General features: G+C 56.1%; 1 protein-coding gene across 1 annotated transcript in view; it reads left to right on the top strand.

The window, feature by feature from the left end:
* The first annotated feature begins 10,042 nt into the window (after positions 1–10,042).
* Positions 10,043–23,120, top strand: part of ITGB3 (integrin subunit beta 3) — a 40,598-nt gene continuing 27,520 nt past the window's right edge. The window contains exons 1-2 of the mRNA XM_032805500.2: positions 10,043–10,434; positions 20,999–21,081. Of these exons, the coding sequence (XP_032661391.1) occupies positions 10,371–10,434; positions 20,999–21,081 (147 nt within the window). The 5' untranslated portion in view covers positions 10,043–10,370. The remainder of the gene's footprint in view (positions 10,435–20,998; positions 21,082–23,120) is intronic.

Raw genomic sequence — 23,120 nt, 5'->3', positions numbered from 1 at the left:
CGGGGCTGGGCGTTAGGGGGCCTGTGGACCCACGTAGCTGGGCGTTAGGGGGCCTGTGCACCCGATGGCAGGCGTTAGGGGGCCTGTGGTCCCCGGGTTGGGCGTTAGGGGGCCTGTGGACCCGGAGCTGGGCGTTAGGGGGCCTGTGGTCCCCTGGCTGGGCGTTAGGGTGCCTGTGGAGGCGGAGGTGGGCGTTAGGGGGCCTTAGGTCCCCGGAGCTTGGCGTTAGGGTCCTGTGGACCCAGAGCTGGGCGTTAGGGGGCCTGTGGACTCAATGGTAGGCGTTAGGGGGCCTGTGGACCCAGAGCTGGGCATTAGGGGATCTGTGGTCCCCGGGCTGGATGTTAGGAGGCCTGTGGAGCAGGAGTTGGGCGTTAGGGGGCCTGTGGACCCGATGGTTGCCATTAGGGGGCCTGTGGACCCGGAGCTGGGTGTTAGGGAGCCTGTGGTCCCCGGGCTGGGTGTTCGGGAGCCTGTGGACCAGGAGCTCGGCATTAGGGGGCCTGTGGACCCGATGGTTGCCGTTAGGGGGCCTGTGGACCCGGCGCTGGGCGTTAGGGGGCCTGTGGACCCGGAGCTGGGCGTTAGGGGGCCTGTGGACCCGATGGTTGGTGTTAAGGGGCCTGTGGACCCATGGAGCTGGACGTTAGGGGGCCTGTGGACCCGGAGCTGGACATTTGGGGGCCTGTGGTCTTCGGGCTGGGCGTTAGGGGGACTGTGGACCCCGAGCTGGGCGTTAGGGGGCCTGTGGACCCGATGGTAGGCGTTAGGGGGCATGTGGACCCGATGGTAGGCGTTAAGGGGCCTGTGGTCCCCGGAGCTGGACTTTAGCGGGCCTGTGGACCCGGAGCTGGGCGTTAGGGGGCCTGTGGACCCGATGATAGGCGTTAGGGGGACTGTGGTCCCCGGAGCTGGGCGTTAGGGGGCCTGTGGTCCCCTGACTGGGCGTTAGGGGGCCTGTGGTCCCGGGGCTGGGCATTAGGGGGCCTGTGGACCCGGAGCTGGGCGTTAGGGGTCCTGTGGATCCAATGGTAGGCGTTAGGGGGCCTGCGGTCCGCGGGCTGGGCGTTAGGGGGCCTGTTGACGAGGAGCTGGGTGTTAGGGGGCCTGAGGACTTGGACCTGGGCGTTAGGGGGCCTGAGGTCCCCGGGCTGGGCGTTAGGGGGCCTGTTGACCCGGAGCTGGGCATTAGGGGGTCTGTGGACCCCCGGAACTGGGCGTTAGGGGGCCTGTGGACCCGGAGCTTGGCGTTAGGGGGCCTGTGGACCCGATGGTAGGCATTAGGGGGCCTGTCGACCCGGAGCTGGGCGTTAGGCGGCCTGAGATCCCCGGAGCTGGGCGTTAGGGGGCCTGTGGACCCAATGATAGGCGTTAGGGGGACTGTGGTCCCCTGGCTGGGCATTAGGGGGCCTGTGGTCCCCGGGCTGGGCGTTAGGGGGCCTGTGGATCTGGAGCTGGGCGTTAGGGGGCCTGTGGACGCGGAGCTGGGTGTTAAGGGGCCTGAGGTCCCTGGAGCTTGGCGTTAGGGGGCCTGTGGACCCGGAGGTGGGTGTTAGGGGGCCTGTGGACTCTATGGTAGGCGTTAGGGGGCCTGTGGACCCGGAGCTGGGCGTTAGGGGGCCTGGGGACGCGGAGCTGGGTGTTAAGGGGCCTGAGGTCCCTGGAGCTTGGCGTTAGGGGGCCTGTGGACCCGGAGCTGGGCGTTAGGGGGCCTGGGGACCCGATGGTAGGCATTAGGGGGCCTGTGGACCCGATGGTAGGCGTTAGGGGGCCTGTGGTCCCCGGAGCTGGGCGTTAGGGGGCCTGTGGACCCGATGATAGGCGTTAGGGGGACTGTGGTCCCCAGAGCTGGGTGTTAGGGGGCCTGTGGTGCCCTGGCTGAGCGTTAGGGGGTCTGTGGACCCGGAGCTGAGCGTTAAGGGGGCCTGTGGTCCCCGGGCTGGGCGTTAGGGGGCCTGTGGACCCAATGGTTGGCGTTAGGGGGCCTGTGGTCCCCGGGCCGGGCGTTAGGGGGCCTGTGGACGAGGAGCTGGGCGTTAGGGGGCCTGAGGACGCGGACCTGGGTGTTAGGGGGCCTGAGGTCCCCGGGCTGGGCGTTAGGGGCCTGTGGACCCAGAGCTGGCCGTTAGGGGGTCTGTGGACCCCCGGAGCTGGCCGTTAGGGGGTCTGTGGACCCCCGGAGCTGGGCGTTAGGTGCCTGTGGACCCTGAGCTGGGCGTTAGGGGGCCTGTGGTCTCGATGGTTGGTGTTAGGGGGCCTGTGGTCCCCGGAGCTGGGTGTTAGGGGGTCTGTGGACTCTATGGTAGGCGTTAGGGGGCCTGTGGACCCGGAGCTGGGCGTTAGGGGGCCTGGGGACCCGGTGGTAGGCGTTAGGGGGCATGTGGACCCGATGGTAGGCGTTAGGGGGCCTGTGGTCCCTGGAGCTGGGCGTTAGGGGGTCTGTGCACCCGGAGCTGGGCGTTAGGGGGCCTGTGGTCCCCGGAGCTGGCCGTTAGCGGGCCTGTGGACGCGTAGCTGGGCGTTAGGGGGCCTGAGGTCCCCGGAGCTTGGCGTTAGGGGGCATGTGGACCCGGAGCTGGGCGTTAGGGGGCCTGTGGACCCGATAGTAGGCGTTAGGGGGCCTGTGGTCCCCGGAGCTGGGAGTTAGGGGGCCTGTGGTCCCCTCGCTGGGCGTTAGGGGGCCTGTGGACCCGATGGTTGGCATTAGGGGGCCTGAGGACCCGGAGCTGGGCGTTAGGGGGCCTGTGAAGGGCTCCCCGCTGCGAAAATGCCGCCAAAGACCTGGAGTGACTAAAGGGCCCCCCGCTGCCAAAATGCTGCCGAAGACATGAAGTGACTGAAGGGCCCCCTAATGCTGAAATGCCACCGAAGACTTGGAGCGACTGAAGGGCCCCCCCCTGCCAAAATGCTGCCGAAGACCTGGAGTAACTGAAGGGCCCCGTAATGCTGAAATGCCACCGAAGACCTGGAGCGACTGAAGGGCCCCCCGCTGCCAAAATGCTGCTGAAGACCCAGAGCAACTGAAGGGCCCCCTAATGCCGAAATGCTGCTGAGGACCTGGAGCGACTGAAGGGCCCCGCCCCCCCGCCCCCGCTGAAATGCTGCCAAAAACCTGGACAGCCGCCGAGCCAGGGGTCATGGGACCCCTGCGGGGCCTGGGGAAAATTGCCCCACTTGCTCCCCGTCTGGGCGGCCCTGTTTGTAGGACAGGGGTGACCTGGTGCTGTGGAGTTGGAGTCTTATGTCTGAACGGGGCAGGGGGGAAGAGACAGCTCCAAGTCCTACACAGCTCCTGAGAGCAGGCCTCACGTCACCCTTGAGTTGCCTCTTTTAGCTGTGCGCTAGGGCACACGGGGGGTGCTGGAGGCTCTGCAGCAGGGGGTCTGGGAAGGGTGAGGTAAACGCAGAGGGAGGCCAGTCTGGATGCTCAAGGCACACTCTGCATACGTCCCCGTAACTCCACCAAATGAATAACTCTGCATAAGGAGAGGAAGTGCCAAGCAACCCATGGCACAGTGGGTGTGATGGAGTCTCTGGAGTCCTTGGAGCAAGGCTGGAGTTATTTTCTAATGGCTACACTCTGGTTCAACCACAGGTTGTCTGGCTGGATGCAGGAATCACTGGCTGAGCGTTTCTGGCCCATGCTAGGCAGGAGGTTGGACTTAGGTGAGCACAGTGGCCCCTGCCAACCTTAAACCCCAAGCCGTCTATGAAAGCCTTCCTGACAGATTGCAGAGTGCAGTGCAAAGTCCTCATGTAGCCAGCTGGTGAGTGTGTATCACCGCGCCCCCTCTGGGCTGAGTCATGGGAGTTGGGAGGAGGTGGGGTTTGGCTTGGCTTTTTAGCTGAATTTGAACCTATATGTCTTTTTGGCTCTGGAGGCCCCCAGTTCAGTCCCTGGGGTCCCAGTCAAGAGGGCAGTTGTCAGATGTGCAGAGCTGATGGATCCCAAAGCCACACGGCCTTGTAAACTGGTCCAGGGCAGGTTTCAGGAAGAGAAGTGGAGCGTGACCCAGTCAGGAAGAGGAGAGGGATGAGGCATTTCTAACACAAACAACAGGAAGATCCAAAACAAGAGCAGGGCCAGCTCCAGCTTTTTTGCTGCCCCAAGCGGCGAAGGAAAAAACAAAATGATTGAGCTGCCGCCGAAGTGCCACCAAAGAGGAAGAGAGGGAGCGAAGGACCCCCCGCCGCCGCTGCCGAATTGTCACCGAAGACCCAGACGTGCCGCCCCAATCACGGACGGTGCACTGCCGCTTTCTGTTGGCCGCCCCAGGCACCTGCTTCCTTCGCTGGTGGCTGGAGCCGGCCCTGAACACGAGTCCTCATAGTACTGGGGGACTTTAACTACCCAGGCATCTGATGGAAAAGTTATACAGCAAAACGGAATTCCCAGTAAGCTCTTGGAATGTCCCAGGAACAGCTTTTTGTTTCAGAAAGTGGAGGAAGTCACCAGGAGAGCGGCCATTTTAGACTTGGTTCTGACCAACCAGAGGAATCAGTAGTGACTCTGTAAAAAGAACAGGAGCACTTGTGGCACCTTAGACAATTTGGGTGAAAGTGATCATGAGAGATTTCATGATCCTACGGAAAGAAAGGTGTGAAAGAAGCAGACTAAGGCCAAAGGGTTTCCAAAAAAACAGAGGTTTGCAAGCGCTGAGAACTTGCAGGGAAAGTCCCCCGGGAAGGAAATTTAAGGGAAAAAAGTAGTTCAGGAGAGCTGGCAGCTTCTCAAGCAGACAATATAAAGGCACTAGTGCAAACTATCCCCAAGCGAAGGAAGAATATGAAGCGGCCAGTATAGGTCTATCCGCAGTTCTTTAATGACCTGAAAATCAGAAAGGAATCCTACCAAAAGTGGAAACATGGACAAATTGCTACGGAGGAGCACAGAAGACCAGCAGAAGAACACATCGACAAACTCACAAAGGCTAACGCACAAAATGAGTTACGCTAGCAAGGGACATACGAGGCAATAAGAAGAAGTCCTATTCGCGTTAGCATTAGCAGCAAGAGGAAGACAAAGGAAAGAGCAGATCCTCTACTTAATGAGGAAAAATAGCTGGTAACTGATGATATCAAGAAGGCTGAGGGCTTTAATGCCTATTTTGCTTCGGTCTTCACTAAAAAGGTTAATGGTGACCAGATAGTCAACAAAATGAATATTAACAGCAAGGGGGAAGGAACACAAAACAGCTAAAGAACCGGCTAAAGAATATTTAGCTATGTTAGAGGTATTGAAGTCAGCAGGGACTGATGAAATTCACCTTAAGTACATAAGGAACTAGCTAAAGCAATATCGGACCCGTTAGCAATTCTCTTCAAGAACTCCTGGAGGATGGGTGAGGTCCCAAAGGACTGGAGAAGGGCAAATCTAGGAGCTCTCTTTAAAAGAGGGGAAAAGAAGACCCAGAGAATTATAGACCAGTCAGCTTGACTTTGATACTTGGAAAGATACTAGAACAAATTATTAAACAATTTGTGAGCATCTAAAAGATAATAAGATTATAATAGTGAAGAACCAACCATGCCAAACCAACCTAAATTCCTCCTTTGACAGATTTCTAGCCTGGCAGATGTGGGGAAGCAGTAGACGTGATATATCTTGATTTTAATAAGGCTTTTGACACAGTTCCACATGACATTCTCATAAACAAATTATGGAAATGGAGTCTAGATTAATTACTGTGAGGTGGGTGCACAACTGGTTGAAGGACTGTACTCAGAGACTAGTAATCAATGTTTTGCTGTTTGACTGGGAAGTGGATCTAGTGGGACCCCGTAGGGGTCAGTCCTGGGTCCAGTGCTATTCAGTATTTTCATTTAATGATTTGGATGACGGAGCGGAGAGCACGCCAGTCAAATTTGCAGATGACGCCAAGCTGGGAGGGAGTTGCGAGACTTTGGAGAACAGGCTTAGAATTCAAAACAACCGTGACAAATCGGAGAACTGGTCTGAATTCAACAAGACAAAATTCAGTAAGAACAAGCACAAAGTTCTTCACTTAGGAAGGAAAAATCAAATGAACAGCTACAAAATGGGTAACAAGTGGCTGGTCCTGCTGAAAAGGATCTGGGGGCTATAGTAGATCACAGATTGAACATGAATCAACAATGTGATACATTGCAAAAAAAACTAAGATCATTCTGGGCTGTATTAACAGGAGTGTCATATGTAAGACACAGAAGGTCATTGTCCTGCTCTGTTCGGCACTGGTGAGGCCTCAGCTGAGAAGTACTGCATCCAGTTCTGAGTGCCACACTAGGAAAGATGAGGGCAAACTGAAGAGAGTCCAGAAAAGAGCAGCAAAAAAAAAAGATAAAAGGGTTAGAAAATCTGACCTCCAAGGAAAGGTTAAAAAGACCGGGCCTGAGTCTTGAGTAAAGAAGACGGAGAGGGAGAACCTGGTAAGTCTTTGAATATGTTAAGGAATGTTACAAAGAGGACTGCGATCAGTTGTTGTCCATCTCCACTGAAGGCAGGACAAGAAGCAATGGGCTTAATCTGCAGCAAGGGAGATTTAGGTGAGATGTTAGGAAAAATTTTCCAACTCTCAGGATAGTTGAGCTCTGGAGGCTGTGGAATGCGGTCACTGGAGGTTTTTAAGAACAGGCTGGACAAACCCCTGTCAGGGATGAGCAGGGTTTATTGGTCCTGCCTCAATGCAAGGGGCTGGACTTGATGATCTGTCCAGGTCCCTTCCAGCCCCACATTTCTATGATTCTGTGACCGCAGAAGGGACTGGGAAGCTGAATAAAGATTGGCCAGGACACCAAACTGCCCTTTTCAGGACACCCCCTAGTTCTTCAAAGAGAGGGAGTTGGGGTCTTTAAGGCCTCGGTGTGGCGTCTCAGCCTAAAGACCATCTCCACAGACACCAGCCAGTCGACACTATTAAAGTCTTAGTAGGGTTACTGTTGCGGGTACTGCATGTTACTGTGATACTTACAGGATTCCTGCTACTTTTCTTTGAGTGCTTAACGCAGGGGAATTAACCGGAAATGCCATGTTAGAACAGCGCTAAGGGGGTTATAATCAACAGGGCAAAAAGTTCAGTGTGAGGCCAGACGCTTTGCCCAATGACTTTTTCTTGCATCTGCTCAGCAGCAGTGTGCCCATGAGGACACTAGGGGGCAGCACCAGAACACCATGGGGGCAGCTCAGGGCACCAGTGAGGGTTCAGGACACGGGTTTTGAGAATTGGTGCCCCTGGAGCGAAGGCCGGGGCAGAGCCAGTCACTCACACACTGCTCGCATCACTAGCAGCCTGCCGCCCTTTCCTGCTGTGCCAGGCCCAGGCCCCCTCGTAGCTCTGCCCATGCACTGAACTTGCACCCTCCTGAGTTGTTGCAGGGTTCTGTGCACGCTAGAACGTGGGGGTGGAGAGGGGCTGGAATCGCATGGGGGAACAGGGCAGAGGTTTCTATAACCACTAGTCCACACTCCCTTCCAGACCTTGCACTTGAACTCAGGCCTCCTGACTCTCTAGGTTCCTCTGCTGTCAGCAATTAGCTGTGAAAGCCACTGTCAAAGCACCTGTCTCATCCTCCAACAACATAGAGGAGAACAGCCTATGACTGCTACCAGTTACTCTGTTAGCTTAAGCGGCAGAGTTTAAGGTCCTGGCCTTGCTGATGATTTGGGGGGTGCCAATCTGAGTCTGTGGGAGGCAGCTGACTGCTGCTCTGGAGAACTGGATTCTATCCCTGCCTGCGGTCCCGGGTGATGCCAGGCGAGTCACTTAAACCAGAGGTCACTAATGGTGTAATTATTCCTTGTCCGGGTGCCTAGCTTGAGACGGGTGCGGGGGTCGGAGGTGCAGAAGCGCTGGACGCTCACAGCTGCAGCAGAAGACACAGGGAGCTGTGCCCCGAGCGTATCACTGTAAAAATGCTAAGTCCTGTGAAGAGTCCCAGGCCCCAGTTGTCTCGAGCTGAGCACTCAAAATTAGTGGAAACTTTTGGCCTTAACCTCGCTGGGCCTAGGTTCTCCATCAGAAAAACGAAGCTAACCGCAGCCCCTCGTGTGAAGAGGTTGTGAAGATAAATGTCTGTGAAGCACTCGGGTACTCCAGTGAATGCCCAACAGAAGCATCCAGGGCAGGGGAAATTAATCATTCTGTATTGAGTGCCGGCTTTGGAGGAGGTGCGTTAAATAAGATCTGGGCTGCCCTTTGAATGAGCAGGATACAAAGAAATGTCAAACACCTGCCTCTTCTGGGTCCCTAATCTGGTGCACCGGCCACTCTGTCCTTGCACCTACAAATGTTCTCTCACTCTTTCTCGGGTACCCACTGCCAGCTGCTTGGACCCAGGGCTGGGTTTGGTTTCCCATGCTAAGGGCGTGTCTTTGCTCAGCACCATCTTTGGTCTCTTACCGTGTGTGTGTGTGTGTGTGTGTGTGTGTGTGTGTGTGTGTGTGTGTGTGTGTGGTACCCAGTGTGAGTGTGTGTGTGTGTTTACAGTACCCAGAACCCAGCACGTAGGTGTGTGTGTCTGTGTGTGTGTGTGTGTACAGTACCCAGCACGTGTGTGTGTTTACAGTACCCAGAACCTAGCACATACGTGTGTGTGTGTGTGTGTCTACACAACAGGGCCCTGATCCTGACTGGCCTGTAGCCGCTCCTGTAATATAAATGATGCTGATAAAGACACAGACAATCAGTTTGCCCAGCTGCAGTGGTGATTTGGGCTCCTTTGCCAAAGAGCGGGTGTTAAATCACTCCGAAGGCTGTGGAAAACAGGTGGTTGCAGGGCTTAGATCTCTGATTTTCCGGCCATTCATGTGCTGAGTTGGCATGAGGCATATCTACCAACAGCTCATCCTCACTCCAGCTTGGAAAGGGGAAGGGCTGGAGGCAAAGGAAAACAAACGTGTCGTTCTATTTCAGCCCCTGCCTCGTGTTATTGTTAAGGTCGCATCTAGCGACCTCGAGCACAGATTGGGGCCCTGCTGTGCTAGGTGCGGTATAGACGGACGGTGCCCCAGGGAAGGACACAACAGGGTGGGGCTGGGGTGGGACAGCAAAGTCGTATACGGATTCATCGCTTGGCTCATCCAGTCTCACCTGCTGCATAGCACGGGCCAGAGCACCTCGCCCAGTGACTCCTGCACGCAGCCCAGCAGCACTGACTGAGCTAGGCTGTGTCTCTTGGAAAGAGATCCAGCTTTGATTTACAGACTGTGAGTGATGGAGCATGTCCTGGGGCCACGCGCACAGGGGCTGCTCCCCAGCAGAGGCCTGCTGGCCCTGCCACTGGCCCCAGATTGCACCCTTCCAAGGGAGGGCTAAACCTGCCAATGCCAGGGAGCTGCTGGGGAAGTGGCAGGGCCCCCTGGGGCTGTGCAGGGGTTTTCAGTCCCTGTCCTGGAGCACTTCCAATCTTAGCACTGGAGGTTCATCTCCTTGTGGCTTCTGGCACTGAGGACTGGTGGGACTCCAGGGTCTGGGCAGATCCAAAAGGATCAGACATTTCCTCTGATCGGACAAGCCCCAAAGTTTGGATACTTCCCCATAGTCGAGCAGGGTCTGAGACACAAAGCCTCTCTCTCACCAGTGTAAATCTGGAGCGACTCCACTTTGGTCAAGGAGGTAAAACTGCTGCAGCTAGGAAGCGAATCGGGCCCAAAGTTCTGAACTAGATCTCAACTTCCTCCACCTTTGGGACGGCCCAACTCAATCCCCTGCTGCCGAACTGCTGTCTGTTCAGACCCCAAGTCGGATTCCCCCAGCATCACGCCAGTAACTGCAGCGGAGTTACTCCTGATTTACACCGGGGCCGCCAAGAGTGGGTTCGGGCCCTGGTGGAAAAAAATGTTCAGGCCCCCCAGCAAGGGGGGACTGGCTAAACAGGGCCAACGAAGCCGGGCCCCCGGGCCCTGGTAATTTGTACCAGCTTCCACCCCCTTCTCATCAGCCTGTTTACACCAGTGTCAGCAAGAGGACAACCCGGCTGTTGGGTGTTTTGCATCGGAATCTAACCTCCCCCGGAGTTTGGGGGTGATTCGCAGGGTTTGGCTCCAGGCTGCACCTCTAGCAGAGCAGAGGCAGAACATACAGGCAGGGTATGAAGCGGGCTCTTGCCCCAGAGTGGCTGCAGGCCGGGTCACGGGTTTCTAAGGCCCTGGGAGGAGACATGGGGAGAGGCAGGAGCGCTGGGCTGCAGGCAGACGGGCGGGGGCAGTCGCTGACTCAAAGCTGACGGCGGATTTTCCTCCAGGCAGCCCGGCCTCTGGCTCAGCACATCCGCGGCTCTCATGCCCTCAGCCTCATGATTCATCCCCCAGGCGGCTCAAAAGCTCCCGCAGCCTCAGCCCGGGGCTCCAGCCCTCGCCGCCTCCCCACCCCTGCAAGCCAGCCTCGGAGAAGATGCAGGGGCTCCGCCTGGCTCTGCGGACCCTCGTGCTGGCGCTGTGCGCGGCGGGACTCCAAGGTAGGTTCTCATGCCGCCTGGGGGGCGCGCTGGGTTACCCCGGGGCCGGTGAACGGCATTTCTCCGGAGGGGAAGGTTGCAAACTCTTTTGTTTGCAGCGCTGCAGCGATTTCTCCATCCCGCTGTGGCCGGAGGGGGGGTGTATGCCGGGGGGACAGGTGCCCGGCTCTGTGTTTCTATCTCCTGTTGGGCGGGGGGTGGGGGGACGTTTAGCTACCCCGCAGGCTGGGGCGTTAGGGGAGCTCTCCAGATCCCAGCTGGCCATGGCTTGGGTGAATGCCCCAGCTGTTTGTACGGCCCCTGGGCTGCAGGAGATTGTCCTGCCCCGAGCAGCAGCGAGGTGTTGCAACGGCTTGCGCTAGCCTGGGGCTTTCCTTCAAGCCCCTGGACTCCAGGGATTGCACGAGAGTCGCTTTGAAAAGCCTCGCAGCTGCAGGGGATGGCTGGGAAAGGTGACCCCTAAAGCCCCCCCCGCATCGCCGCCGCCCCCCGGCCTGAAGAGAAACTCAAAGAACCCCTGAATTGATGGGTTTTAAACATCTCGTGATTTAAAAGCCAAGCGTTTGAGTTTTGAAGGGTTGGAGTTGGCAGTGCGGAGCAACCGGGGGCCCTTTGCTCGGGCTGGTTAAAACTACCTGAGATAAAACACTGAGTGGTGTGTTGTGGGACTAACCTGCCTGCCCCTGAACTCCAGGGTCTGTGATCGTGTGCGTGCGTGTGGTGTGTGTGTGTGTGTGTGTGTGTGACTGCACCCTCAGTGTGTGAGAAAGTGGTTGTTGATGTGTGGTAGTGCCATTTGTGTTAGTGTGGGTTGGTGTGTGGTGGTGTATAACTGCACCCTCAATGTGTGTGAAAGTGTGTAGTTGGTGATGTGTGGTTGCACTGTTCGTGTGTGTGTTTGGTGTGTGGAAGTGTGTAGTTGGTGATGTGTGGTTGCACTGTTAGTGTGTGTGTGTTTGGTGTGTGGAAGTGCGTGGTTGGTGATATGCAGGTCTGACAGGGGTGGGGGGAAGCCGGTACAAATTACCGGGGCCCGGTGGTCCAGAAGGGAGCCTGGCATCCCCGGCTTCTTCAGCCCTGTTTAGCCAGTCCACCCTTGCTGGAGGGCCCGAAAAAAAAATTTCAAGAGGGGCCGAACCCGCTCTTGGCGGCCCTGGTGATTTGTGGTTGCACCATTTGTGTTAATGTGGATAGGCGTGTGGTGGTGTGTGACAGCACCCTAGGTGTGTGTGGAAGTGTGTGGTTGCACCATTGGTGTTAGTGTGGTGGTGTGTGACTGCACCCTCGGTGTGTGTGTTTGGTGTGTGGTGCTGTGCAATAGCACCATCGGTGTGCGTGTGGTTGTGACTTTGCCTTGTGATGGGCTTGCTGTCTGGGCGTGGGTTTGTATGTTTGGGGGTGTGTCTCTGTCTAGCAGGAAGATTCCCCACCTCTGCCCAGGAAAGAAACATACTAGGAAGTGCCCAGGGCACATCCTGCAGAGACGGCTGAGAGCCATGCCAAGTTTGGGATTTTTCCGGTGAAAGAAACTAACGTCACATGAGAGCTGGATCCCAAATCCCTGAGCTGCACAGCTGTGTGCGGAGGACTCAGCCGGGTCTCTCCTCAGCCATTCCCACGCTCCATCTCACAGCCCTTCCTGCTGCTCCCCTGAGGTTACCCCCCGGGTCCTGCCCAGGCCTGCCAGAGAGTCTTGCTGCTGACTTACCCACTGTGAGGCCCTGTCCAGCAGTCCTGAGCCAGGGGAAGACTGAGCGTACACTGGGCCAGACTCCGAGAACAGGCCTATGGTGATGCATCCTGCCCCCTTGCAGCCCTCTGGCTGTGTATTGCACACTAGCTGTGGTGAGTGGGTGTGAGTCAGGGAGACCCGCACCTGACACATCACCTCTGACTTCTGCCCACGCTGGCTGACACAATAGGTGTGTTTTTACCATGGGATAACAACCACCCAGGTGCTGGCCGCTGGCTGCACTTTGGTTTTACCCTGAGGTAAACTAGGCGGGGGCAGCACCCGACAGAGGGTTTACTACTCAGGCGTTGTCTCTACTGAGGAGTTTACAGTGCGAAAACTCTTGCACGTTGATTATTTGGCTGTAATAAAACCTCCTTGGTGTCAGCGAATCCACAGCTGCTCGCAGCCTGGGGGTAAGTCTAGATGGGGGACACAGGTTGTGCTTTCTGATGCATTGGCTGCCCCGGTTTTTCAACGAGGCTTTGTGTCCCACCGAGCGAGCTGGGCTGAGGGACACGGCAACTGCTGGGCTGGGCGAATCAGAATTATCCCTATTATTTTCTCTGTGTGCTGTGGTAAGTGCTGTAGAAACAGCACAGAGAGAGGGTCCCGGCCCCCAGAGAGCCAACTGGCAGCGTCTGCCACCCGCGTGGCACAGGAGTGGATGTCGACATGAGGTGCATGTCCGCAGAGCATCATGATGGTCGGGGGGGTTATCCTTTGTGGATAGCCTGTCGCGGACTGTGCAATCTCTCCTGCGTGGAGTGGGCCAGACCAGGACTTTGGGGAGACCACGTGTGGGGAAACTGGGCAGCACAGGCTGGGAACTAGAGGTCCAGAAAGAAGGATGGGGGCTGTCTGTGTTTCCCCCAGTCCCCCTTTGTATTCCTCACAGCAGAGTCTTGTCTCAGCGCTGGGGCACTAGGCTGGTAATGTGGTCGGGGAAGGCGTGTGTTCAGTCTCCTCTCCGGAGGTCTGTTAATATCTAAACCCACTCAGACTTTGCTTTGGCATTACCATGGTTCATCAGGGACAAGCACACACAGGGTACCGCCTCCCAGCTCAGCATGACCTGTATCGTACCCCCGGGCAACAGCGGCTGCTGCCAGTAGAACCAGGCGGCAGCCTGCGGATATGCCTCTTTCTCTCTCGCTGGCATCCCATCTAATTTAGCCCCCCTCCAACTCAGGTTCTCAGGCAGAGAATAGACACTGGCATGCAGTGCTGATTCCCATGCCCGGGACGTTGGCTGGCCAGTCTACCCCAGGGATAAAAATGCTGCCAGATCTGAATTCTCCGCTCCCTGCAGCGGGAGAGTTTTACTTCCACTTTGCCCGGGTGGTAAGTGAGGACACAAGGGATCGGACAATGGATACAGCCCGCTGATTGCTCCGTGAACCAATGCACGAGCAGAGCCCCCTCCCCATCCAGCCAGGCAGACTGGGTGTCTGCACGGGACAGGGGACGTGGCTCGAGGCCTCCGAGAGGTGCTTGGAATCGTGTGAAATCCGGGATGGTCACAGGAGCTTAAAGAAGTTAGATGCCTGACTCTCACTGAATGTCAATGGGATTTGGGCACCTATCCCCCTCTGGCTTCTTTGACCATCCCCACCCTGAAGGAGACGGCACCAGGGCCCTGATTCAGATCCCACTGGCGCCAGTTTCACCCCGCTGTCTGCCAGTTACACCAGCACCGGGGAAGGAGACTCGGCGCTCCGTAGACAGAAACAGGCTCTCACAGGGTAAGCTCTGTGCAATTCCTTTGGGACTGGCATTGCTGGGTCTGCTTCTCCCTCACAACCTGCCTGTAGCCAGCCCTGAAAACCCCCCTGGCCCTCCGTGTTACTGCAGTGAATCGAAAGGAAGTGGCCGGGACAGTAACGGAGCAGACAGGGGCTAAGTGGTAGCACAGGTTGGAAAGCAGCTGAGCTGGCATTCATCATCACTCGTGCTTGACTTTCCCGAGGGCGCGGGAGAGGCAGGGGATTTCAGGAGGGCTGGAGAGGACAGCCTAGCCTCAGAGTTTAGCTACAGCTGAGCTCTTGGCTCCAAGTGCTGGCACGACCGGCTCAGCCTCTGGTGAACAGAGTTCCTAGCACAGGACCCTTCCAGAGACCTTCCCATGCCAGGTCTCGGCTGCGCAGTGTGGCTGCAACATGCAGATGGGTAGTCATGGGTCCCCGTGTTCTGTAGCCCAGCGTATTTAGTGCTTTGTCACCAACAGATGACATCTAGCTCAGGTCCACATCCATGATGGGCACTGCCACACTCGGCCTAATTGACCTGCCCAAGGTCACGCAGGAAGTCAGTGGCAGAGCCAGCCTAAGCACCCGTGTCGACCCAGTCCTCGGAGGGCCCTGTCCCTAACACAGCTGTGTGGGGCAAGGGAGGAGCCCCAGATAGCCCAGGGTTGAGACTAACGACCACCCCCGTCAACGGGCCCCGAACACGGAGGGGAGAAAACCCATCTGACAGGAAGCAAGCCCTGCAGATCTGCCACTGAAGGAGAACTGAGCCGCACGAGCCCAGTGCTGCACTGCGGCGACCACAGCCCATGAATCAGCGGGTGGTTGTGGTTTGTAGGAAGATAATAGTGAGGACCAGAGGAAAGAATAGGGCCACAGAGGGGTCAGGGAGCCTACCTGAGCACCCTCCCCTCCCCTCCCCTCCCCTCCCCCTCCAGCAGTGAGACTGCGGCGTCGCTGGTTCGAACCTGCGGGACACTGTGGAGTCACAGACCCGAGAGCTGCCTCGCAGGTTTTATTCTGAGGGGGGCTGGACACTGCCCACCCCTAGAGCCTGAGCCCCCTTAGCTTTCAAAGAGATCCTCTGTGTTTTATGTGTCTAGCAGGAGCTCCAGTGGTTTGCAAGACCCAGTGCTTAATCCTGAATCCCCATAATGGCCTTTGTGCCTCTTCCGTGGGCTGCCAGGCTAATGCGTCTCTTGAGGTTTCCCTAGCGCTAAGCAGCTCGCTGAGCCCCTGTGTGGCTGTCTTCCAGCTGTGATGAACAAAAGAAATCCAGTCCCTAGGGCCCGGACTGCAGCTTGGCAGGATCTTGGCAGGGCTGGCGAGATCTGACACCGATGGGGGCAGGAGAGCCGAAAGGACAGGTGATAACCATCTATACAGCAGGGGGCTGGCTATGCTGTCATTGTAGCTATGCTGGTAGGAATGCCCTCAGTATAGACAGGCACTTAGTGATGTGTGTAATTTGGGTGGTCAGTAGAGATTTATCTTCTTCAGTAAGGGTCTTTGGTGGTCTTATGGAAGGAATGTTGCTGGAACTTGAGAGAACCAGGTTCTAGGCCTGGTAATATTAGGCAAGTTACTTCAGCTCCCTGTGCCTCAGTTTCCCCATCTCTATAATAGGGATAATGGTTGTGAAGCACTGTGAGATCTATGAGTGAAAAGTGCTGTATGAAAGCTGGGGATTACATGGGCAAAGCTCAGCGCTGATGCCCCTTTTCCCCACCCCTGGGCTGGACACTGACACCTGTGCGGAGTGAGTGCCCCATGCTGCAGAATCTGACACTCATTGTACATGGTGACAGTGGCTCTCCTGGTAGGAGATATAGGGGGGGATCAGCCCCGTTTTCATTAAACTGCCCCCAGCATCCACCACTCTTTGAAAAACCTGGTTCTTGAAGAGTGCTGGGGGCTGAGTTTCACAGTATGCATCAGCCTGCCTACAGCACCTCTGCCTGTGCAAATGAGTGACGTGAGCTGCTGCTTAGGATGGAGCAGGGAGCCCAGCTGCGTGCCCCACACTGGCTAAGGGCAGGTCCATCGTGCCCTGTCCCAGCGAGGGCCAAAAGCCGTGCGTACGTCCCTCTGGCCATTTAACGAGCGAGCCCAGGAAGGGTGTTCCTTCCCGCTCTGATTGCTCAGAGGCAAGGGCAAAGAACCGGGCACCCCAATCGCTGTTTAAGCAACTTCCTACCAGCCGTTATCTCTTCACCAGTTCCTCTTCCTGCTCTGCTTTCATTTTTCTGCCTTCCCCTCCTCCCATCCCCTTAGCTGATACTTCCACTCCTGCAGCTGCAGCGCACAGAGCCAGGCTGTCCTGTTTTGTGACAGGCGCCTCTCAGTCTAGCCTCTGTCCCGTCAACATCCCCTGCAGTGGGGCAAGCGATGGGGCTGGAGCAGGAGCCCTGGTGATTTAAACCCAGCTGACTCACCATGGGGCCTCAGTAACAGGAGGGGGGGCATCAGTCATTGGGTCTCCCTCAGCCCCCAAGCCAGCTGCCTCCTCTGGCTCCCTTCCTTCCCACAACAAGACCCATTTACATGCAGGATCCCCTCCTGCAGCCAGTCCCACCAGTTAGTATTGTTTGTATTATATTAGCACCTTTGTCAGCCCCCCAGGCCTGGTGTGCTAGGTGCGGTACAAACACGCAGCTCTGCTGGGAGAGAACTCACAAACCGCATAGAGTGGGTTACCATGTGCCCCAGATCCCTAAATGGCCCCTTCAAGGATTGAACTCACAATCCTGGGTTTAGCAGGCCAATGCTTGAACCACTGAGCGATCCCTCCTCCAATCGGAGGGACCAGTCCATCTGCAGGGGCAAGGACTCTGGTGATGGGAGCCTCTTTTCCAGGAAAGCATGTGCATATGTAACCCACTGCTCAGTGTGTGCTGTCCCCCCCCCCAATCATCTGTACTGGTCCACAGAGCACCAGCATTACACCCACCACCAGCCAGAGAGGTGCTAATTAGCCATCAGTCATTTGCACAAAGAATCCCCCCAACACTTTACAGACACCAGTTACACAAATGCTCAGCATCCTAGTGAAGATGGTGCAGTTAGATCATAGAATATCAGGGTTGGAAGGGACCTCAAGAGATCATCTAGTCCAACCCCCTGATCAAAGCAGGACCAATCCCCAAATTGCCCTCTCAAGGATTGAACTCACAACCCCGGGTTTAGCAGGCCAATGCTCAAACCACTGAGCTATCCCTCCCCCACATGTTTCTATGGGGAAACTGAGATGCAGAAAGAGGCAATGACACTAGAGAACCATAGAGTATAAGGTCAAAAGGGACCACCAGATTAGTCTGACCACCTGTGTAATGCAGGTAGAGTGACCAGCTGTCCCTATTTTATAGGGACAGTCCCGATTTTGGGGTCTTTCTTATATAGGATCCTATTACCCCCGCCCCATCCCAATTTTTCATACTTGCTGTGTGGTCACCCTAATTGCAGGCCAGCAACATCGCCCAGCACCCTGTAACTGGCAGCCTGTCCCTTTGAGGCCTGGAGCTAGCCAGCTCTGTCCAATTAGCCAGGCCCCACCACACCTCCGCAGGATGTGGGCCTTAAAAGGGAAAAAGCTGAACTGGGAGGGGGAGTGAATCAAGGAGTGGAGAAAAAGCACACAGTGTGTGTATGGAGAAATTGCTCTAAAGATTCCCTTGAGTAATAAGGGATTTAAAGGTTAGTTTCAAAAGAAATAACAAGAATTATTGGCTAAGGAGAGTAAGAAGAGGCTATAAAGAAAGCCCCAGATCAAGGCAAATGCACTACTCAAAGCTGGGCATGGCGCAGTGAAGTTCTCACATTTGCAATGTTGACCCGTTACTGTGGGTTGAATAATCCTTGATCTTTATTGAGGCCACACAACAATGGGTTGTGAAAGGCAGGTCCCGTTAAAGAAACAGCTGATCAGCTGATATGGGAATGCAGGGAGTGTTCCCAGGAAAGGCAGAGTCGACAGGAACAATTTAGATACTTGAAGGTGACTGAAGATACTCAGAGTATGGGGAAAGCGCTTTACTGGGATTTTTAAAGGCTCTGGAGCAGGGTACGGGTGTGACCGTATGAGGAGTCTAGTAGATGATGCTAAGGGAAGGGACGGGCAGTTAGATCTCTGATGGCCAGGGTCTGGGGAAGGAGTCCTCAGGAGCCTGAGGACCCTGAAGCTAAGCTAAGAGGGCTCTTTAGACCCTCTTGAGAGGGCTGGAGGGGACCCTTGCAGTCCAGGGGAAGAAGGAATGAGGGGGCCCTGACACAGGGGAGGAAGAAGAATTGGCAGATCTGAGGTCAGGCCCATGCTACAGAGTTGTAAGGCAGATGACAACGACCTAACTATGGAAGTGTCGTTCCCAGCTACACCTACGTAAGGCCTGGAGACTCTGGTACGCTGGAAAGGGTGGGGCTAAATGTGGCTTAGCCGAAGGGCTAAGTTCTCAAAGCAACTAGGAAGGCACTGGAGGCCTGATGGAGTTTTGGAAGACCCAGGGGAAACTGAGGCAAAGCTGCTGCGATGCCCCCCCCACCCCCGTCCAATGTTGCAAGGGGTGCTCCGGAGCAGTGAGTTTTATTACATGCACTGGCTGTGTCTGCGCTAGCAAACGTTCCCGCTGATAACAACCATTGTTGGCCACTGGGCTGATGCCGAAAGGCCTCAACCGCAGGGTCCTGCCAACCCAGGGGAATTTTGCAAAGGTTCCCTACCACTGCTAACGTGCATCTGGCTCCACTGCCCTAGCATACAGAGGCTGTGGCCAGCATTTTAAGCCCCATGTCCTCTAACCCTGATGCGATCAGCTCTGATCGGCAGCGCCCGAACAGCTGGTGACAGCCGGTCCCTGCAGGAACTCCCAGCATGGCTAACGCTTGGAGAGCCAAATCCCTCTCAAGGTGTTTGCAAAGTCTCCCTAGTGTAGACAGGGCCAAGCAGCCTCCAGCTCAGCACAAGGCTCTGCTCTGCTTCCTGCATGGTGATGCATATGGCTTGGGCCTGTCTATGCTTGGAGCTCCCCCGCTGAGCCATTCAGCAGCACCCTGTTGTCAGCAGCGGGCACGTTTCCTGGTGAATGGAGGGCTCGGAAGGCTTGAAAGTGGGCCGGTACATGCCTGTTCAAATGGCAGCCGGTGGCTGTTCGGCCTGTCTGTACTGGAGATTGTCAAGGATTCAGCTATGCCAGAGCAAGCCAAGTCTCTGGCTGAGCAGGGGAGAAAAGCTCTCTCAAAACTTTGATGTCCCCACTAGACAGACAACACTGCAGGGCCCCTGGCAGATTAATCTTCCTTCTATTCTGGTCACGGAAGGTGCGTCTACACTGCAAAAAAAGGAGCGTTCGCAAGCTGGATTAGCTAACTCGGGTTCAAATAGCAGCTAAGACATGACTTGGAACTTGGGTTAGCAGCGCGACTTCAACCGCACGCTCTCCTAGCGGCTGTAACTTGCACTGCTAGCCCAGGTCGCTGTGTCCACGCTGCTAATTGAAGCCAAGTGACGGACACACCTTCTTCTGCAGTGTGGACTAGAGGTGCCAGCATTTGAAGCTGCTGTGGCCGCTCCTAGGTTCCCAGGATTGGCTTTGGAGAAGGCTTTGTGCATTGTTCTGTATATTGCACACGCTCAGGAATTCCTGCTCCCAGCTGCACAGAAAGCAGCTGAGAGCGGGGAAGGAATCCCTGAAGCTATGTGCGGCGCGTTGCCCTTAGGATTAAACTCCTTGGGACGTAGCCAGGCCCCCTGCTCAGCTGGGAAGGAGCCAGTTCTGCTTGCGATCGGAGCCGGCACTCAGTTTTGGGGTCGAGTGAGCAGGGATTGGGGGAGGGAGGAGGGCAGGGAAGCCTGACTTCTCATGTTCGCTGGTTTCTATCGCTGCTCTCAAGTTAGTGAAACCTGGCGTCATCGTCTTTCTGTTTCTCTTCCTCTTGCCGCACGTGTGTGGGTAAATAACAGCCCAGAATCCCAGCTGAGTTCTGTCAGCAGAGCTCCATTGACTTCACCGTCGTGAGGCCCCTTTACACCCACTAGCGTGTAGATACAGCGCCTGATCCTCTCCCACCTGCTCTTTGGGCAGCCCCACATCAGCTCACAGCTCTCTCCAAAGCCGCCTGCTGCAGGACACAGCCCCCCACCTCCTTTGGTGTCACCAAACTCCTTGGTCCAGGGTTACCCTGAACCCCAGAGATCCTTCAGCGGGTAGAAGTTTGCCCCTCAACTCACGTCCTTGGTGCGCTTGCTTTGCCTCCATCCCTTTCAGTTCTCCTCAGAGCCAACCCAGCTCGGTTCGCTCGCTCTTCTCCGGTCTCCCTGCTCCGTTCCCCTGTGACGTTTTTGTGCGCTGCCCCGGCCTGCTTTCCGCAGACTTCTCGGAGGGGACCCGTGCACCATGGAAGGCAGGACCAGAGGTGGCACAAACCTTCCCAAGTGCAGAGGAGTGGGACCTTTTTCTGCATTTGCTGGGCTGTTCCTCCAAACCCCAGGGCTCCCACCAGCCAGTGCCCCTCTCGGGTTGGTCTGTGTGCGGCGGATGGCCTGGGGGCCAGGGTGGGTGAGATTCACCAAACTGAAGCCACTGGGAATGGCAGGTGCTCCCTTCTGAAAATCAGGCCCTAAACTCCTTGACAGCTTCTCATTCTTACTGGGGGCCCGTGGCATGGCGGTCGGAGAGAATCAGTGTGATCATCCTGCTGTGTGGGCGCCCACAGAGGCAAATGGCCTCCTCCGTAATCAGAGCATGGCAGGGTGGCACGGAAGACAGAGGCAGTGTGCCGAGGGGAAACAATACTAGACTGGCCCTGGGCAAGTCGCTTCCCCTCTCTGTGGTTCTGCTTTCCCTCCTTCCCTCTGTCTATTTAGACTGGAAGCTCTCTGGGGCAGGGACTGTCCATACAGCACCTAGCACATCGGGGCCATGAACAATGAATTTCAGAGATTTGTCATTTCCTTGTGCTAGGAGAGCTGGGCGCCAGCCAGCCTTCCAGACCAGCAAAGAGCAAAGAGACCTCGCTTTGCATCTGGAAGGAGCCTCTTTGCTTCAGGCCAGGCCAGGGCAGGGGTTAATCGGTGTCTGTCTCTCTCTTTCAGGGAACATCTGTACCACTCGCGGGGTGAATTCCTGCAGGCAGTGTCTGGCCGTGAGCCCGCTGTGCGCATGGTGCTCCAAGGAGGTAAGGGGACAACATGCAGCTGGCCTGTCTGGTTCATCCGTTTGCCCGGCGTTTCCTTGCATGTCTGTTGCTGCCTGTAACCCTGCTCTTAAGGGTGAATGAATTCAGCCCTTTAGCTGGGTCCAGGGTGTAAACTCAACCGTCGTTTGTAACGAGATCATGGCCCGCTGGGTGCGTTTAAACGTGTGCCCAGGAGCGTCCCAATGGGAGCTGCTGGTGGCCGACCTGACGAAGTCACCCGACGAGGAGCAATGAGTGCAGATAAAAACATCGGCGGGGATCTTAAACCTCGTGCTTGGGGGTTTACGCCAATCTCCGAACGTTAGGGTATGTCTCAGGCCCACGGTGCCAAGTCTCAGAGCCTGGGTCAATTGCCTCGGGCTTGCAGGGCTCAGGCCGCTGGGCTAAAAATGGCAGTGTAGATGTTGCAGTTTGGGCCGGAGCCGAGCTCTGAAACTTGGGGTGGCGGAGGGCTGGGGTTTATCAAAGGGGTTTTTCCACCCGTGTGGTTAATCCGTGCGTGGTCTTTAGATGGTTGATCTAGCCGCATCTCCACAGGAGGTTAAGACGGGAAATTTTTCACAGCCCTGAGCATCCGCAGCTTGGTCAGGCTGATTTTATGCATCAACCGGGTCCTGCGGGGGTGAGGGGTGTTGAAATGCATGTGATAGGATTTGTCTCAAAGCCTGTGTGTGCTGGAGTGTCTGTGCATGTATTTGGGGGGAGGGGAGTGACCCTAAGGGGTGGGTGGGTGTATCTGTCTAGAAAAGGGAGCCATTGTTAGTTGTCCCCATCTGATAACGAAGGCTGGTCTGTTCTCAACACACAGACACTTGCTGTCGTTACCCCGAGTTCTCTCCGGCGTGTGACAGCCAAACCTCCAGGCAGGACCGCGCCAGCTCTCTCTGGGGAAATAGGGCTTTTCGAACTGACTCCGGCACAAGCCTTCCCCTCCCCGTCCCTGTTCCCAGGCCGCGGGGGCGGGCTGACGTGCAGCGGGGGCTGCGAGTTCTTTCCCCGGATCCAGCCAGAATTTCCAAACAAGGAAATATTCCCCGCACCCGCCGAGGGCCGTGTTTACAGAGACATGACAATTAGGGAAAGAGACGTCTGACCGTCAGCAGCCGGGCCCGGAGCGGCTCCGCAAAGCCCACTCCACTGTGTGGCTGCCCACATCTGGGCCACATTGTTTTAATTTCACAAATGAGATTCCCCCCCCCCGCACACACACGCCCCAGCTCTTCATCGCACTTTATTTAAAGGGACAGCGCCTTCATTTGTTTGGTTCCTTCCTGCCTCAATTCCTTGCATTCCAGCCGCTTCCATTCTAAACACGGGTGCCCAGTCACACTTACTCAGACCTAGCTGGGAACCCCGTTGCATGCAGCGAGAGTATGCGCGCCTCTGCCTGAGCAGCATTTGCAGAGCCAAGCCCTGCGACTGCCTCCTTAAGGTCAGAGGCAGCGTCTGGTTGTTGCAGTATTTTAGTAGCAGAAATTTAGAATTTCGCATGTTGCCTCCCTCCCTCCTTCCGGGCAGTCTTGGCCCTCCGTGGGACCCAGCCGAAAACCAGGGCGCGGGCCCTGCAGTGAAAGGGCAGGGACATATGTGAGGAAACAATCGAAGGAAACGCAGCTTTCCATGGCATCCTGTCCAGCCTGGGGCATCTGCTGCTGCAGGTCAGGGAGTTGCAGACTGGGGCTGGCTGATTTTGATGGCCATCCATAACTTTTGCATGTGGCGATCCGGGGGACCCAACCCTCAGGCTTCAGGGCAATCTCTGGCAGGAGTCAGGAGGAAACCTCCCTCTCCACACACCATTGCGTTATAAGGGACGGAGGGTGCATCTGAGGCATTAAGTATTTGCTACGGCTGAGGAAACGATCCATTGTTATTATCCCAGAGATCTCGGCAGTGGATGCTATTTTCATGGGGATCTGAATATCATCCGTGGGTGGATGAATAATAAATAATTGTCCTTAGTACCTTCACCCTAGACATCCCTGCAGGTGGCTCTGAATCATTATCTTCACTGGGGA

The sequence above is a fragment of the Chelonoidis abingdonii genome, chromosome 21 (genome assembly GCF_003597395.2).
Source record: "Chelonoidis abingdonii isolate Lonesome George chromosome 21, CheloAbing_2.0, whole genome shotgun sequence".
In the NCBI taxonomy this organism is placed as follows: Eukaryota; Metazoa; Chordata; order Testudines; family Testudinidae; genus Chelonoidis; species Chelonoidis abingdonii.
The sequence above is the reverse complement of the archived record's forward strand: the minus strand, read 5'-3'. Positions and strand labels throughout refer to the sequence as shown.